The 17,401-nt window shown below is 37.1% G+C and overlaps 1 protein-coding gene across 1 annotated transcript; it reads left to right on the top strand.

The window, feature by feature from the left end:
* The first annotated feature begins 7,490 nt into the window (after window positions 1–7,490).
* PMP2 (peripheral myelin protein 2) lies at window positions 7,491–12,631 on the top strand. Its single transcript, XM_010863407.1, has 4 exons — window positions 7,491–7,610; window positions 9,805–9,977; window positions 10,188–10,289; window positions 11,549–12,631. Exons 1-4 carry the CDS (start codon window positions 7,538–7,540, stop codon window positions 11,597–11,599), a joined length of 399 nt encoding a protein of 132 aa, XP_010861709.1. The 5' UTR covers window positions 7,491–7,537; the 3' UTR covers window positions 11,600–12,631.
* Window positions 12,632–17,401: the final 4,770 nt, after the last annotated feature.

Raw genomic sequence — 17,401 nt, 5'->3', positions numbered from 1 at the left:
CTATAAGAAAAAATTCATTAAAGTTTATACTTAGAATTATCAGTCTTTACTAAGGACATTCACATGATCTGACTTACCTTTAAAAATTGTCACCATTTATCTATAAACAAATAACAACTTGTCAAGTTGCACTGGATTTCTAGAAAAAGGATAATAATGACAATTATTGCTAAGCAATAAAAAGCCATTATTCACTTTCCATAAGGGTTTGAAGTAGAGGAAATGACAGATTTTATAAACTATAAAATAAAATATGTATTTTTGAATATTTTTAGACTAGTTTAGTGATAAACTATTACATTTTAAATTCACACTGAAGTTTACAGAAAAGAATTAATTATCCAAATATCAAGCATACTAAAAACATGATTAATACTATTATCAATGAATAACTCACCAGATTTCTTTTTTTGCTACCCAATACTATTTAGAAAACCACTGACAAAGATAATTTATTTTGAACATTTTTAGTGTATTTAATTTTCATACATTAGCACAAAAGTGTAATAATCATAAAAGAACATGCTTTGAAAGTGATTAAAAGACAACTGACTATTTCAAAGGTAGTAACAGAAAATACACAGAAATTTAGGATGAAGAAATCAGGACATAACCTAATCCTTGATTTATTTCTATTTTAAACATTTACAGAAAACTATAATCTGTCCACTTTGAAGGTTGGTATCTAGATCTTGAGTAATTTTTTGAGGGGGTCAGAGCTGGGAGGAACCTTCTAGCAACGAGCCTCATGATAGAACAGGAAGTGACTGCTACCCTCGAAACACATTGCAGGAAATGAAATTTGAGAACCAGACAGAGCAGGACTTGAATCCTGCTTCTGCCATTGATTGTTTTGTGAGCTTGAATGAGCTGTTCACCCACTTTGGTTTTCTCCTTTGCAAAATGGAGACTGCCTACTTCACAAGTTTGTGATGAGGCTAAATGAGACATTCTTCAATGGGCCAGCACAGGGAATCCCTCATGTCTTCTCATTTTTCCCACATCCCCTTCCCAGATAATAGGGCAATTAGAATGCAAAGAATAGGAACCACAGAATTGAAGGCATGTGCACTAAAACAGTGGGCAGACAAAGTTGGACTGGAAGAGTGTTACAGCAGAGGTAGGCAGGCTCTAGGAGCAACTAATCAGTTAGAAATGGGATTTGGGAGAAATCAATTCTGGTTTACTTTGTAACATAGAGTTCATGTGTCAATACATAAGTTACAAAACAATTTCACAAAGGTTTTCTTTTTTTGGTTCTCAGAACAATCAATATTGTATAGGTGATAAAGCTACAACTCAAATGCTATCCATTTGGTAGGTGGTAAAGCTAGACCAGTATCCCAAGTTCCTTATAACATTCTATCAGAATATAGACTTTAAGATAGTTATTCAGACATAATGTCAGGACTTAGTGTGCCCAGATTTGAATACAGAAGAGACAGTTAATTTCCCTCGAGATATCTGGGCTTGCCAATACAGTATTGGCATTGAGAAGCATCCGCAAGCCAAACATGGCTAAGTACCCACCTGTCTCCTTGGGGTCATGTGACTATTTTCTGCATCAGAGTCTAAGTGGAAATGACATGTGCCACTTCTAGGTAAAGAGAATAAAGAGGCAAGTGTGTCTTTTTCATCTCCCCCAATCCCTGGCTGCTTGGAGGAGAGGACTCTGAAATCTGAAGGGTGCTACAGGCATGAAATGAATGGACTGAAAGCCTCTGAGCCTTTCTCTATGGAGTAAAGCTAACCATAGATCAGGAGTACCTGCAGTGGAAATACAGGGAGCATGAAATAAACTTCTGGGTTAAATAAAATTCTGGGGTTCATGGCAACAGCTCACATTACTGAGTCAGTGTGTCCATTTAAGATAATGCATTTTCACCAGGTATCCCCAATCATGAGCATGTTACAGGCTAGAATTTAACTACAAAACTAGTTTTCCATTGTTTGAAGGAAGGCATGGTTTGAAATGAATAAATGAAAGTACAATTTATACATGAATTGATCCTCTGATCTAACTTTATCTTATCTGAAATACATGTTTGTGTGTGTGTGTGTGTATACACATACATATGTATGTGTAAACCACATCGTGTGTTCTCAATCACTCAGTCATGCCTGATTGTTAATTGCCCCATGGACTATAGCCTACCAGGCTGTCCATGGAATTTTCCAGGCAAGAATACTGGAGTGGGGTGCCATTTCCTCCATCTTTTGTGTCTTCTGCGTTGGCAGGTGGATTCTTTACTGCTAAAGCCACCTGGGAAGCCCATAAACCACATTATATCATCTCAATTATTGAAAAATTTTGTAAAACGTAATCAAGGAAATAAAGTAGGCAACCTGGATAACACATGGTTAGAAAATCATCTGAATTTTTGTGAGTTTGTATTTGTTCCTTATGAAATAAAGCTACACACACACACTCACACATATACTCACACACTTTTCACTGTGCTTCACAAGTGAATTATTTTGAAGAGATTGCCTCCTCCCATAGACTATAAGAAAGCAGATGGCTGAGTCCTGAAAAGTGTTTCCTACAGCTCTTTGTGCTAATGCCTGAAAAATACTACCTATTTTAATGCTGTTGATATCACTTTCTAAGAAGAAATGCAAATGGAGTAGAAAAAACTGTGACTGGCTCTGTATATTCTGTAATGACTAGAGAAAAACATTGAAATGCAGAAATTCTGTCTTTGGTTACCTCCCCAATGAATAACCAGATCTCAAGTGTTCTATTAGGAATAATGATGTGAAATCTTAGACCAGTCTCCGGAAAAGAGGCCATGTATGTTCAAGCCTAGTAAAAACAAAGCTAATTGCATTGTTTGGAGGAATGACAAACTACTTCTTCCCTCTATTCATTGCCATTCAACAAAAGAAAAGCTATTAACTTCCTTTGGGCAGCGTAATGCAACTGTCACCATAGTAACTAAAAAATCAAATACCCACTGGTGGCTGAGAAAGCTCCAAGAAATGGTTTTCATTAAGAAAACAACTTTAATCTCAGCATTTTTAAGATGAGACAAAAACGCTTACTTGCGACATGAAAGAGGAAGCTATCAAGCCTGAATTGCCATTGTCACATTCTGTCAGATAGCTGTCTGGAGGAGCACCAGATGCCCTAGTATCTGAGTTCTGACGATAAATAAGACGATTGGTCTCAGGGCATCTGGTGTGTAAGAAATTATGAAAAGTATCTTCCAACATAGAAATGGTTCACTTACTCTTTAGTGTCATTCATTGTCTCCATCTGCAAATGATAAAAAAAAAAAATTGCATATTCTAAAATGTCTCTGAGTGTCTGTTTAATGCATGTCTTCCTAACTGGAGTATAAAGCCCATGAGGGCAAGAAGAGTTGTTTCATTCACCATGTTATTATCTCCAGTGCTACTTCAGTTCAATAAATTCATGTTGAACAATTATTGGTGTGCACACAGTGAGCATATGTACAATGAACCCTGGAATTATTTCACATGCACTTTCCTGTCATGAGATAGTGTCATCCGGAATAGGGAAAGAACCATCTGCTTTACCACTGACCGATGGAGTGACTAAATGAAGGAATGGGTGCTACAACTAAGTTTTACACTTAAGTGTAACTCACAGCCTTGCTCTTTCCATGACTCTAGAGTGTATGAAAATGGAAGGAAGAGAAAAAGAAGAAAGGAAGTTTAGAAGAATCATATTATTGATTATAAGCATGAATTTTAGATGCTTTCATATTTGCTATATGATTTAATGCAAAGAAAATCCCTCATAAGTACAAAATTTACATTTCATTTATTCATTCAGGCAGGAAACAAATGATTACCTACTGTATACATGCGTGGGGTTAAGTACTTGGACCTTTATGTGAATAGTTGTTTAGTCATTCATTTGTGTCTGACTGTTTGAGACCCCATGAATGGCAGCACGTCAGGCTTCCCTGTCCTTCACTATCTCATGGAATTTGCTCAAACTCATTTCCATTGAATTGGTGATGCCATCCAACCATCTCTTCCTCTGTCACCTCCTCCTCCTGCCCTCAATCTTTTCCTGCATCAGGGTCTTTTCCAGTGAGTCGGCTCTTTGCATCAGGTGGCTGAAGTATGGAGTATTGGAGCTTCAGCTTCAGCATCAGTCTTTCCAATGAATATTCAGGGTTGATTTCCTTTAGGATTGACTGCTTTGATCTCCTTACTGTCTGACAGACTCTCAAGAGTCTTCTCCAGCACCACAGTTTGAAAGAATCAATAATTTGGCACTCAGCCTTCTTTATGGCCCAACTCTCATATCCATACATGACTGCTGGAAAAATCACAACTTTGACTATATGGACCTTGGTTAGCAAAGTGATGCCTCTGCTTTTTAATACACTGTCTAGGTTTGTTATAGCTTTTCTTCCAAGGAGCAAACATCTTTTAATTTCATGGCTGTAGTCACTGTCTGAAGTGATTTGGGAGCCCAAAAAAATAAAGTCTGCCACAGTTTCCACTGTTTCGCATCTATTTGCCATGAAGTGATGGGACTAGATGCCATGTTCTTCGTTTTTGAAGGCTGAGCTTTAAGTCAGCTTTTTTACTCTCCTCTTTTACCTTATATTATGTGAATAGAATCACATATTATCCACACACATGGAATCAAGACTTTGGTGCATGACATTCATGTTAATGAAGTAATATCTAAAATTAATAAAAGTTAACATGTTAAATGATTAATTGCTTTGAGTGCTAAATGAAGGTATACTAGAAAACGTCAGGAAAGATGATTGAATTGAAATTTAAAGACTGTCACTCCAAAGGTAGAGAAGAATGACTGAGCTGAGAGTTCAGGATTAACCCTATGGGCATGGTTATTTATTGAAGTATAAAGCTGAAACTCCAGTACTTTGGCCACCTCATGCAAAGAGTTGACTCGTTGGAAAAGACTCTGTTGCTGGGAGGGATTGGGGGCAGGAGGAGAAGGGGACGACAGAGGATGAGATGGCTGGATGGCATCACTGACTTGATGGACGTGAGTCTGAGTGAACTCCGGGAGTTGGTGATGGACAGGGAGGCCTGGCGTGCTGCAATTCATGGGGTCTCAAAGAGTCGGACACGACTGAGCGACTGAACTGAACTGAACTGATAGTTGGTTTACAACATTATGTTAGTTTCAAATGAGCAGCATGATTCAGTCACTTTACAGATTATACTCTAAAAAGTTATTAATAGATAATGGCTATACTTCTCTATGCTAAATAATATATCCTTGCTGCTTATCTGTTTTATACAAAGTACTTTGTTAATCCGCACCCCTAACATGCACCACTGCTTTTCCCCCTCTCCACTTGTAACCGCTAACTTGTTTTCTCTGAGTCTGTTTCTATTTTTCTATATACATTCATTTGTATTATCTTTTTAGATTCTACATATAGATTTAGGCAAAATACCTAAATTTTTGAAGACACAAATCCTAGCATTATTCATTTTTATTAACTGTTTTAGAAGATAACACATTCTGCTAATCAAAAACCCTTTCTTTCATAACTGTTTCTTCTATCTCAGTACAATATACTTCCTCCAGTTACATTCTCCTGGCCTAGGATTGGGTTAGCCAGCTAACAGAGGAATTGTTCTAGTTACTATTTCGTTCCCACCTTGAGTTATCCAGGCACAAGTAATTTAAGATGATACTTGGGCCCACTGTGTATGATTTTGCATTTTTTCAACCCAACTTGGACTCTAAACACATAACTCTCATGGTTATGGTACGACTATGGTGTTGGTAACCTGAGACCTAGAGGTCAGTGATTTATCTGTTGTGGGTAAATTGATAATGGGTTATTTTAATTATTGGGAAGAGTGCCAAACTGTGTAGTAAACATGTAACCTGGTAATAACCACTGTCTCAAGGCCAGGATTAATGTCAGTGTGAAAAACCTGTTAGGAAAGGGTATGGTATCAACTTGATATTCCCAAGAGCCACACTTATGCTCAAAGTGTTTGCATATTTGCTCCCCTTGGTCTAAGACTGGGAGTCTGATGTATCATATAACCTGGATACTTCATCTTTTGACTTTCACCCCTTCTGTTTTTTTAAATGATTTATTTATTTTCATCTGTGATGGATCTTCATTGCTGTGCAGGCTTTCTTGAGTTGCCGCAAGCAGGGGCTTCTCTTCATTGTGGCGCACGGCCTTCTCATTGGCGGCTTTTCTTGTTTTAGAGCACAGCCTCTAGGCATGCGGGTTTCACTAGTTGCAGCACATGGGTTCAGCAGTTGTGGCTCCTGGGGTCAGTTGCTCTGTGGCACTTAGGATCTTCCCACCCCAGGGACTGAACCCATGTCCCCTGCATTGGCAAGTGGATTCCCAACCACTGGACCACCCAGGAAGCCACACTTCTCTTGCTTGTTGAGAGGAGAGTGAATGTCTCTATCCAGTCATGGTGATGTCAGTGTGTTGCCTGATCTTTGGCCAGGACCTCCAGCATATCTGTTATAGCAGAAGCAGTGTAAAATACTGGTCTAACACCTATGCACTGAGAAACGATACCAGGTTCAAATCATAGCTCTCCTTATTCAAGTTCGGACACAAGTTACCTAACCTCCCCAAGTTCCAGTTTTCTCATTGCTAAGATGGATGTAATAATAATGCCTTACTCTTGGAGTTATTGAAAGGATCATATAAAATAATCCATAAGAAGCACTTAGCATGGTGACTATTGAGCTCTCAGTACATATTATTTTTATAGAATATCCTTTCTAAAACTATAGACTTATTTTAAAGGACTTAAGCTTGTTTTATTAACCAAGAACCTGCTTAATTTGAACCTAAAAAGTTTTTTTAAGATTAAAATCTTTGCTATGGTCAAAGAGCGTGTTTTAGTGCTACTTTTTTATTCACCCATGAAAGCAATTTCTGTGCTCTGCTGTAATAAACTGACCGTATTGTCTGCCTACTCTGCCTGCCTTGGATATGCCAACTATTCCAAGCCTCCCTTACCTATGAATACTTCCTCACACTGTTCTCCTGCATTTCTCTCCCACAACATATTTGAGGCAGTTATCACAATACTCATGGACATTTTTCCTCTCTTTCTTTTCTTTCAATAAGAATTCTTAATTGTGCAGACTCAGGATTGAGAGTGAGCAAGATGCCTAAACACACACACACACACGCACACACACATATTCATTCATTCATGCCCATATAATTTAATACAGCATAGGCGTCAACTTATGGACTCTTTTGCAAAGTGTTAAGGACCGAAGCACTTCTTAAAAAATGTAAGATCAACCAAAATTTTCACAGATTCAAATAGTACTCTCATTGATTTTTATAAACATTTTTGGAGACTGAAGGAGACATTATGTGAGGTTTTCTTTTGTCCCAGTGGATGGTTGAAGAGCCATTCATTGCCCAGTCCTGACACTGCTTTTCCCCATTGGGTCTCTGTGAGAGTCACATGCTTCGGACATCTTTGAAAAGAATCTTCTGAGGCTTCAGCATCTCATTTGAGTCTCCTGAATCTCACCTATCACTGGGTTGAATTCTCATCCATCACAATGAGCAACAAATTCCTAGGCACCTGGAAACTTGTCTCCAGTGAGAACTTTGATGAGTACATGAAAGCTCTGGGTAAGAAATGTTCTTTGTTGTTCTAATTGAGAAGATCCTTTTTGAGAAAAATGCATTGACTATTTCCTTCTAACTCCTTTCCCAGGAGTCTGGGAGTGTCACAGGTTGAAGTACAATCCTCTTCTGGGATTAATCTTCCATTGTGTCAATCAGATAATTTTCACTATGTTTGTGGCAATTTTAATAGACTTTAACTCAAATAAGAGCTGCTTAAATGCATTAGAATGCCTACTGATTTCAAAGGCAGTTTCATATCAGTAGGATTTTGGTTCAAACCCAGAGGAAAGAAATCTTAAAAACTTAGTCAACCCATTCTTTGGCTTTTCTGAAAGTTAGTTTTATAACAACTAAAGTGCTCATGAAGTAAAGAGTTAAATATACTAAAGTTAATGGGAAACCGCAATTTAAAAGTGCTATTTAGCTAAGCCAGAAATTTTCTTTCTCTACCTCTAGATTGTCTGGTATTACATAAGTATGTGGATAAACTGTTTGTGAAAAGTGAATGTTCATAAAGCAGGATATTCAGTCTAGGAAAGTTTTTGAGAAAAAAAAGAAGTGTGTTGTGACAGTGAATTCAAGTTTGATCACACTAATACCATACTTTCCTGCAGTTGGAGCAGTGCATAGAGACAGAGTCTAGTCATGACCACCATCAGCTTTATTTGCAACTATTTCTAGGAAATGTTCCATAGATACGAGCACAAGAGGCATGAATAGTCTTTGGAAATTTCCAGAGCTATATAAATATGGAGAGAGAGAAGCCGTTGACCTCAGGTTTCTATGTTCATCAAAGTACCAGTAATTTTACCTATTCAGAAAGCTTTTAAGACAGCTTCTATTTTTAGATAAAAAAAGCAAAATCATGTTGTGTTGCCTGGAAAACTATGGGAACTTATGGGAATAGATCCACACTCTAAGTTTGGTTAGATCTATGGATTTCACTGTACAGCTGAGGTAGAAGCAAAATATAAGAAAATCTCAATAAAAGACTCCCTAACTGAATCATTGTCCAATTTTAGAGTGCAAAAAGACACTTTGAGGCTTGGTAAAATGTAGATTCTTAGGCTCTATTGAAGAAGTTTAGTTTGAGAAACATAGTCCAAATCACATCAAATAAGAAACAATTAATCAGAATTAGAAAAAAAGAATACAGCTCATAATCCTTTATTGGCTCTAATTCTTCACACTTCTTTATATATGCTACTGCTGCTAAGTTGCTTCAGTCATGTCCGATTCTGTGTGACTCCATAGACGGCAGCCCACCAGGCTCCCCTGTCCCTGGGATTCTCCAGGCAAGAACACTGGAGTGGGTTGCCATTTCCTTCTCCAATGCATGAAAGTGAAAGTGAAGTCGCTCAGTTGTGTCCGACTCCTAGCGACCCCACGGACTGCAGCCTACCAGGCTCCTCTGTCCATGGGATTTTCCAGGCAAGAGTACTGGAATGGGGTGCCATTGCCTTCTCCATCTTTATGTATATATTGCCATAAATACATGTATATTTATATGTAAGTAGTTTTTTCTTTTTGTGTCTCTCTCATTTCACATTTCTATTTTTCTATTTATTTCTATAATCTTGAGTAATACAGTAATGATACTTGAGTCTAATTTTGTTTTGCTATCAAATGGAAAAATATTTTTTTAATTATTTTATATATCTTTATCATTTGCAGTGGTACAAATACATTTAGAGGCTACAACAAGCTTTCAGAAATGAGTTTCCATCAAGGATGTGGGAGGAATTCTTATCAATATTTATGATATATTACAGAGGGAAAAAATCATAGAAGAGCATATATAAGTCACAGTCTCATTAAAAATATGTATCTACAATATTTATTTGTACAAACTAAAATGTCTGGAATGATCCATACAAAACTATAATTAGTGCTTCTCAAAGGAGCATGGGATTGGATAAGGTAAAAGTAGATGACTTGCACTATTTAGGCTAAATACTTCTGTGTTTAAAATCTTCAGACATTACTTTTGTAATAACAAAATTTTAAATATCCAAGTTGGTGGACATGTGTTTCCATCAGGTGATGAAACATGGGAGGAGATCCTTAGTAGTAAGTGATATTACCTGCCGCCTATACACAGGAAGCACAGCTGAGTATAGAATATAACCACCCATATAATGCCTTTACGTAGATGCTCTCTTGGTCAACAAAATTCTAACACTATCTTGATTTTCAGGTGTGGGATTAGCCACCAGAAAACTGGGAAACTTGGCCAAACCCAGAGTGATCATCAGCAAGAAAGGGGATATTATAACTATAAGAACTGAAAGTCCCTTTAAAAATACAGAGATCTCCTTCAAGCTAGGCCAGGAATTTGAAGAAACCACAGCTGACAATAGAAAAACAAAGGTAAACTTCATTGTTTCTCTTCAAAGTTGGTTCCATCGACTGCTTTGAGACAGATTACTCCTACTAGTGTTCAAAAGGGTAGCTCACTTCATTCTGTTGAAAAATAAATGTGCCTCGTGAAACATCTGTTATGAAAATGATTCAATACTGAATGAACCGCTTCTTTAATCAAAGTCCTAGAAATTCAATTATATGAATGTGTCTCTGCAGAGCACTGTAACCTTGGCAAGAGGCTCACTGAATCAAGTACAGAAATGGGATGGCAATGAGACAACAATAAAGAGAAAGTTGGTGGATGGAAAAATGGTGGTGGTGAGTAATTTTACTCTAACTATGAAAATAATTAGAGTTGGCTTCCCTGGTGGCTCAAAGTTAAAGCGTCTGCCTGCAATGTGGGAGACCTGGGTTCGATCCATGGGTCGGGAAGATCCCCTGGAGAAGGAAATGGCAACCCACTCCAGTATTCTTGCCTGGAGAATCCCATGGATGGAGGAACCTGGTGGGCTACAGTCCACAGGGTCGCAAAGAGTCAGATACGACTGAGCGACTTAACTTTCACTTAACTTTCACGGAAATAATTCTATTTAAATAGAGAAAATGGTTATGTTATTTTCAAAATAGTCTTTCTTCTTTGGACTACAAATGGAAAAAATGGTTAAGAATAAAGGCAGAGTTAATGTTTGATATTCAAACTATAGAGTCATCAACAGGTACTTCAGGTTCAGATTCAAGAATTTAGAAATGACAAAACCTATCTGCTATTTTAGAAACAACATCTAAAAATGATTTTTTTTTAATGTATGGATAAGTTAGGTTAGACTCACAAAGAGAAAAGCAAAAGCAAATCTAAGTTTTACAAGCAAAGCACATTGCAAAACGGTCAATTGCAGTATATTTGTAGATATCCAAGCATATTGTTTTCAAGAATCCATAGTAACTAAGACTAAAACCTGTCATCAATACAAGCTGAGCTTATTGGAGACCTTTTGTAGATGGCAGGTAAAAATGATGACAAAGGTTATATGAGATGATCTCTAACAATTTTTTTTGTCTGAGGTGCTATTTTCACTAATCAACACATACATTGACTATAAATAGATTCATGTAGTGCTTTGAATGTTTTTTCCTTTAGTACAGAGGGTCTGATCCCTAGCTCCATGGCAGATTTATATAGAAAGTAAATACCAATATGGAAGCCCCGATACAGATCAATTGAAAGCAAATTCCTTAAGGGAGGAGGAGCCATTGGTATTTTTAAATATTCCCCAGATGATGCAAATGTGCAGATTGTCCTGAAAACCACTGTTTTAATAGCTTTCAATCTGTGCAAATAATGCATAAAAACCTGCCACTTAGACAATATAACTCTGTTGTAACTTAGATCAATGTTAAAACTGTTTCCCCTATTTCAACAGCCATGATTCTGAATTCCCAGATATCAACTAACATATTGATATTTTATTTCTGAGTTTAATCTTATGAGATTTCTTATAGTGTCTGTTATTAATACAAATTTGCTGTACCCTAGTTAGAGGTTTAGATATTCAATTAATCTCTTTCTTCTTTTTAAGGAATGTAAGATGAAGGATGTGGTCTGCACCAGAATTTATGAGAAGGTCTGAGAAAAGTTTTGTTACTAAAGTGATATTTGATCATCTGATATTGGAAATCAGCTGTTTCCATCGGCAAGGCCTGCCTACACTGCAGTTTGTTTTTGCTCTTGTCTTAATAGATCAGATAAGCAAAGTCTTACACTGAGAATTAATCTAAATTTCAGTATTATTTAAACATTTTCAATTTGTATGCATGTTTACTATATTAAAGATTAAAGTATGTATATTGGCCAGACCTAAAGAATGGATAATGTCATTTAATTATCTGTCACATTCTAACTTATGCTGTATTTTAAATATTTGCAATGATAGTAAAAGGAAATAATAAGATAGTCAAAGGAAGTGAGTAAATTGATCCGGGTAGCAAGCTCAAGTGCATTCAAAGACCAGGAGAGTGATGGGGGTTAGAAGATTGGAAGTGAGGCAAACTAAAGGATCTGTTTTAAAATGAGGAGTTCTAGCTTCAGCTAAAAATAGCAGCCACTACTCCAACCAATTTAAAAATTGAGCGTTAATTTACAGACAAGATCAGGTGTGTTCAGAGTGGTGTGGTCATAGACAAGGTGGCTAATTTACAGACAGTGAAATGAACAGATATTAAAGATAGAGTTCAAACCATTGTGATGAATGTGTGCACTCATATAATTCACATCCTGACTGAGATATAGCACATTTCCCTAATCCCAGAATGTTTTCTCATGCTTCTTCCCAGTGATTGTCCTGTCCTGTCCCAGCTCCAACAGAAGCAAGTAGTGATTTAGTTTCTATCACCATAGATTAGTTTTGCCTGTAATCAAACTTGATACAAATGGAATCATGCATTATGTGTTCTTTTCTATTTGCTTTTTTAAAGTCAGCATAATGATTTAAAAATTCATTCATATTGTTGCATGCAGCAATAATTTGTTCCTTCTTATCATGGAGTAATATTCCATTGTATAAATATATCACAGCTTAGTTACCTGTTCGTCTCTTAAGACAATAAGCTATTTCCAGGTTTTGGCTTCTATGAATAAAGCTGCTATAAACATTCTTGTAAAAGGCTGTTTGTGGAAATATGAGTTCCTTTTCTTTTGAATATTAACTAGGCATGAAATTACTGAGTCCAACTTATTTTTGGCAGGCAAGAATAGGGTAACATTCTGCCCAAGTAATAAAACTATTTCAGATATATTACATGATTGAGCAAATGAGAAGACGTGTTGATGTTGTTAGCAGCTAGAATTTTCCTTCTGGAAGAAGGAACATGCAAATATGACAGACGGGAGACAAGACAGAACCAGGTACAAATAGATTGGAATAAATGTAAATTCATATGTATGGGTATGTATGCACATGCATATTTTTCTTAGATTTTTCTACCTAAAGAACTCAGAAACAAAGACAACTCTGTAGGAATGAGTATGCCCAGCGCTCAGATCTTGGTGTCTAATATATTCTCCACTAAAAGGAATGATGGTTCCTTAGAGAAATGGCTAATTAAGATGTGAGCGCAGAGTAGGTACAACATAAGTGTAAAATATCTTTTTATGCCAGAAATTAAGGAAGTTTTCCAAAAAATAATAGAGATATGTCACCAAAATATCAGAGTCAGCTTGAGGGTACTCTCAACTGACCAAAATGGGGACAAGTTGAAAAAATATAAATTAATAAAACATTGGGAGAAAGAGAATAATCCATGAATACACTGAAAAAGAAAAAAAAAAAAAGGGTGAGAGAGAGGAGAAGAAAGTGTCTTCCTTACAGTAGAATGTCACAGTCTGACTGGTAAATGTGGAAAAAATGCTGGGATTGGAAAAACTGACATTTTTCCAACCATTTCAGTCAAAGCTGGTTCAGATAAGAATTGTCAATGGATGTAAAATTTAGAGGACTTCCCTGGTGGCAAAATCTAGAGCAAAGATTTGATTAGGAATAGGATATTCATTCGGAGAAGGCAATGGCACCCCACTCCAGTACTCTTGCCTGGAAAATCCCATGGACGGAGGAGCCTGGTAGGCTCCAGTCCATGGGGTTGCGAAGAGTCAGACTCCACTGAGCGACTTCACTTTCACTTTTCACTTTCATGAATTGGAGAAGGAATTGGCAACCCACTCCAGTGTTCTTGCCTGGAGAATCCCAGGGACAGGGGAGCCTGGTGGGCTGCCATCTATGGAGTCGCACAGAGTCGGATACGACTGAAGTGACTTAGCAGCAGCAGCAGCAGGATATTCATTTGGTCTTAAAATATCTTCATACAGATTGCTTATAAGTTACAAGGGAAAAAAATAATAACCATGCAGTAGAAGACCTGGACCACCTCTTCTTTAATCAAAATAACCCTCATCAATAAGGGTAAATGAAAACCAAATGCCTTCAAATGTGATATCCTGAGAAGGAAACAACATGGCTTATGCAGTGTTCTGGCCTGGAATCCTTATCTGGATCTAACCATGAGGAAACAGCAGACAAATTCCAAATGAAGAATGTTCTGTTATAAAAGAGGAGGGGGTGTTGGTGGAATTCCTCAAAAATGTCAGTGTCCCATGAGACAAAGAAAAGCTCTGTTGAAATGTTTCAGATTACATTAAACTAAAAATACCTGATGACTAAATGCAGTAATTTATCCCAGACTGGATCCTGTACTAGAGACAAAATAAATATTCCAAGTGACAGTATTAGGTTAGTTGGTAAATTGGAATATAAGGAGTAAATTACATACTAATAGAAGTTTACTGTGTTTACGCAAGAGAATCTCCCTGTATGCAGTGAACTCTTTTGGAATAGTGAATTATAATGCATATGATTTACTCTCAAAAATTTTAGAAAAAAATATTTTGGTTGTGATTATGTATGTGATACAAATTACATAGAGATACAGAGAGAAAGCAATGGTAAAGCAAATGGAGTAAAATTGAACAATAGATGAATCTCAGTAAGAGCTTTATGTGTTCTCTTTGAAGAAATCTGATTCTTGAAATTTTATACAACTTTGAAGTTATTTCCAAATAATTTTTTTAAAGCTAGACTTGATTCTTCTCTGCCTCTGGGCATTCAGTCAACACATGTCTCGGAGACATCATAACTGAGGTATGTTTTTTTTTATTTTTATATTTTGGCTCCAGCCAGATAAACCCATAAAAAAGAGACTTTAAAAACTATGGTGTTATTTGTAGAGGTCTGTGGTAATATGAGTCACCATAAAATGTATTCCTCAATAAATATAATTGCATTATTATACAAAAATCATGGGAACTTTTGCTCTCATAACAGGAAAAGTGGAATTAAGCTGATAATGAGGAAGATGAAGTAATTATTTCAGCAGGTGCTACATATTGTTAGATTTGAAAAGGATCTTCAAACAACCAGAAGAGATAAGGGGAAAAATTAGATTCAAAAATAATTTCAGAAAATAATTTTGATTCTTTAGTAATTTTTTTATGTAAGCTGATTACGAGCAGTCAGACTGCCTAGTTCAAATTCCAATTTGCTACTTTCTAGCTGTGTGTCATTGGGCAAGTTACTTCACCTCTCAGAACTGCATAAAGATTTTATCTTTACCTGTAAAAATGGGGTTAATAACAGAATATACCTCAAGGAGTTGTAAATAAGAAATAAGTTAATACATAAAGTACTTACAACAGTGCATGGCACAAGAAAAGCATTATAGAAGGGTCTTTGTTATTATTATTTACCTAGTAATGCACACGAGGTTCATATAGATGAGAACTTCACAGGATCTCAGAGCTGTTGACATTGATTACTATACCAATTGACTAACTTTATTAAGAATATTATTTACACAAAAGTAAAAACAACCAAAAATCCTACTGAGGTAAATTAAAAGAAAACCCAACAAACATTGCTATATAACTGCTAACCTAAGTAACTTTTTAAAATGTCAATTGATGATTATCTACTCTGAGCTAAACAAAGCCTAAATAAATACATTTAATCCTCAAAGGGTAAATAACTTATCTGATATCAACTTTCCTGGAAGTCATTCTCTTAGCAGAAGTGGTGTGCTGGAGCTGGCTCAAAGTGTTTCACAAGAGCTGATAGATTTTCAAGAATTTGGCAAGCCGGTTGTTAAACCACTGGTAGCTTGAAATCAGCCATGATGGGAATATTTATTTACATCATGCTGCTGCTGCTGTTAAGTCGATTCAGTCGTGTCCGACTCTGTGCGACCCCATAGATGGCAGCCCACTAGGCTCCTCTGTTCCTGGGATTCTCCAGGCAAGAATACTGGAGTGGGTTGCCATTTCCTTCTCCAATGCATGAAAGTGAAAAGTGAAAGTGGGTCGTTCAGTTGTGCCCGACTCTTAGCGACCCCATGGACTGGAGCCTACCAGGCTCCTCCGTCCATGGGATTTTCCAGGCAAGAGGAAAGAGGCAAAGCGCAACTAATGAGAGCTTTTTTCTTGAGACAGCTTTAAACACTTACTAGTATATCACTACCTAGAAGTAACATAATAGTACTTGGATTTTACTACTGGGAGTCTTAGCTTCATGTTGACCACAATATTTCTAATTCTTGAGAGATTTACCTGGTGATTTCTTAAAAAGACATTGCTGCTCAGCTTTTAGGATGATTTCTTCTAAAGCAGGCGGTACCTCGCTAAGTATGGCTGCACATTAGAATCATCTAGAAGTTTTTAAACTTCTAGAAGTTTTAAAACAAGACTCATCACAGACCCATTAAGTCATAATATATGGGTAATGGGTGAGACCCAGGCATCAGTATTTTCTGAAAACACTCCAGGAAATTCCAGTGTGTGGCCAACTTCAGAACCACTGTGCCAAAAAGTCTTCCAAAGTTAGACATTTAATGTAGTCTCTCACATGGTTATCAATTAAAATGGAGTAAAATGTCAAAAAAACCAGGAGTACCAAGTGTCCCCAATTTGACACTAAATAGCCGCACATAGTGAAAATACTACCATGAAACCAACTCAGATATAACCAGGTCCTTCGTAAGCAGGAAGCCAGTGTTTACCTCTTTGTTATTTTCACCGGGAGTGACATAATTGGCTGTTATCCATGACATATGGAAAAGTGAAGGTTTAAAAATAGCTAAATGTAGATCAACAGGGAAAACAAACTAAAACAATGCTAAACCTTCACAGAATATAAATCACCTTTCAGCAGAATTTAGAAAGTTCAAATTACTCGGAAAAAAAAAGTAGTACAGGACTACATTTTGAAATAGCATTTCTCACATTTTACTATTAAAAAAAAATAGATTAGTGGAATGCAGTGTGCTCAGATCCCAGTTATTGGATTGAAATTCTGGCACTATTATTGAAGTATAAAATCCTGCCCATAGTAACTGACCTGTGCAACAGTTCTAATAGGTCTAGTATAGGGCTTGTATTCCCCTGATGTAATTTGACATCTGAAGAATACTTGCTAAAGTTAAAGTAAAAGTCGCTCAGTCGTGTCCAACTCTTTGTCCAACCCATGGATTATACAATCCATGGAATTCTCCAGGCCAGAATACTGGAGTGGGTAGCCTTTCCCTTTTCCAGGGGATCTTCCCAACCCAGGGATCGAACCCAGGTCTCCCACATTGAAGGTGGATTCTTTACCACCTGAGCTACAAGGGAAGCTCTTGTAGCTTCAATTCAGTTCAGTCACTCAGTCATGTCTGACTCTTTGCGATCCCATGAATCGCAGCACACCAGGCCTCCCTGTCCATCACCAACTCCCAGAGTTCACCCAGACTCCCATCCATGGAGTCAGTGATGCCATCCAGCCATCTCATCCTCTGTTGTCCCCTTCTCCTCCTGCCCCCAATCCCTCCCAGCATCAGAGTCTTTTCCAATGAGT

Source organism: Bison bison, unplaced genomic scaffold (assembly GCF_000754665.1).
Source record: "Bison bison bison isolate TAMUID 2011002044 unplaced genomic scaffold, Bison_UMD1.0 scf7180017864491, whole genome shotgun sequence".
NCBI lineage: Eukaryota > Metazoa > Chordata > Mammalia > Artiodactyla > Bovidae > Bison > Bison bison.
The sequence above is the reverse complement of the archived record's forward strand: the minus strand, read 5'-3'. Positions and strand labels throughout refer to the sequence as shown.

Coding starts and splice junctions, on each gene's coding strand:
- PMP2 (XM_010863407.1), top strand. CDS start 7,538: ATGAGCAACAAATTCCTAGGCACCTGGAAACTTGTCTCCAGTGAGAAC. Junction 7,611..9,804: donor TGAGTACATGAAAGCTCTGG/GTAAGAAATGTT, acceptor CTTGATTTTCAG/GTGTGGGATTAGCCACCAGA. Junction 9,978..10,187: donor CTGACAATAGAAAAACAAAG/GTAAACTTCATT, acceptor GTGTCTCTGCAG/AGCACTGTAACCTTGGCAAG.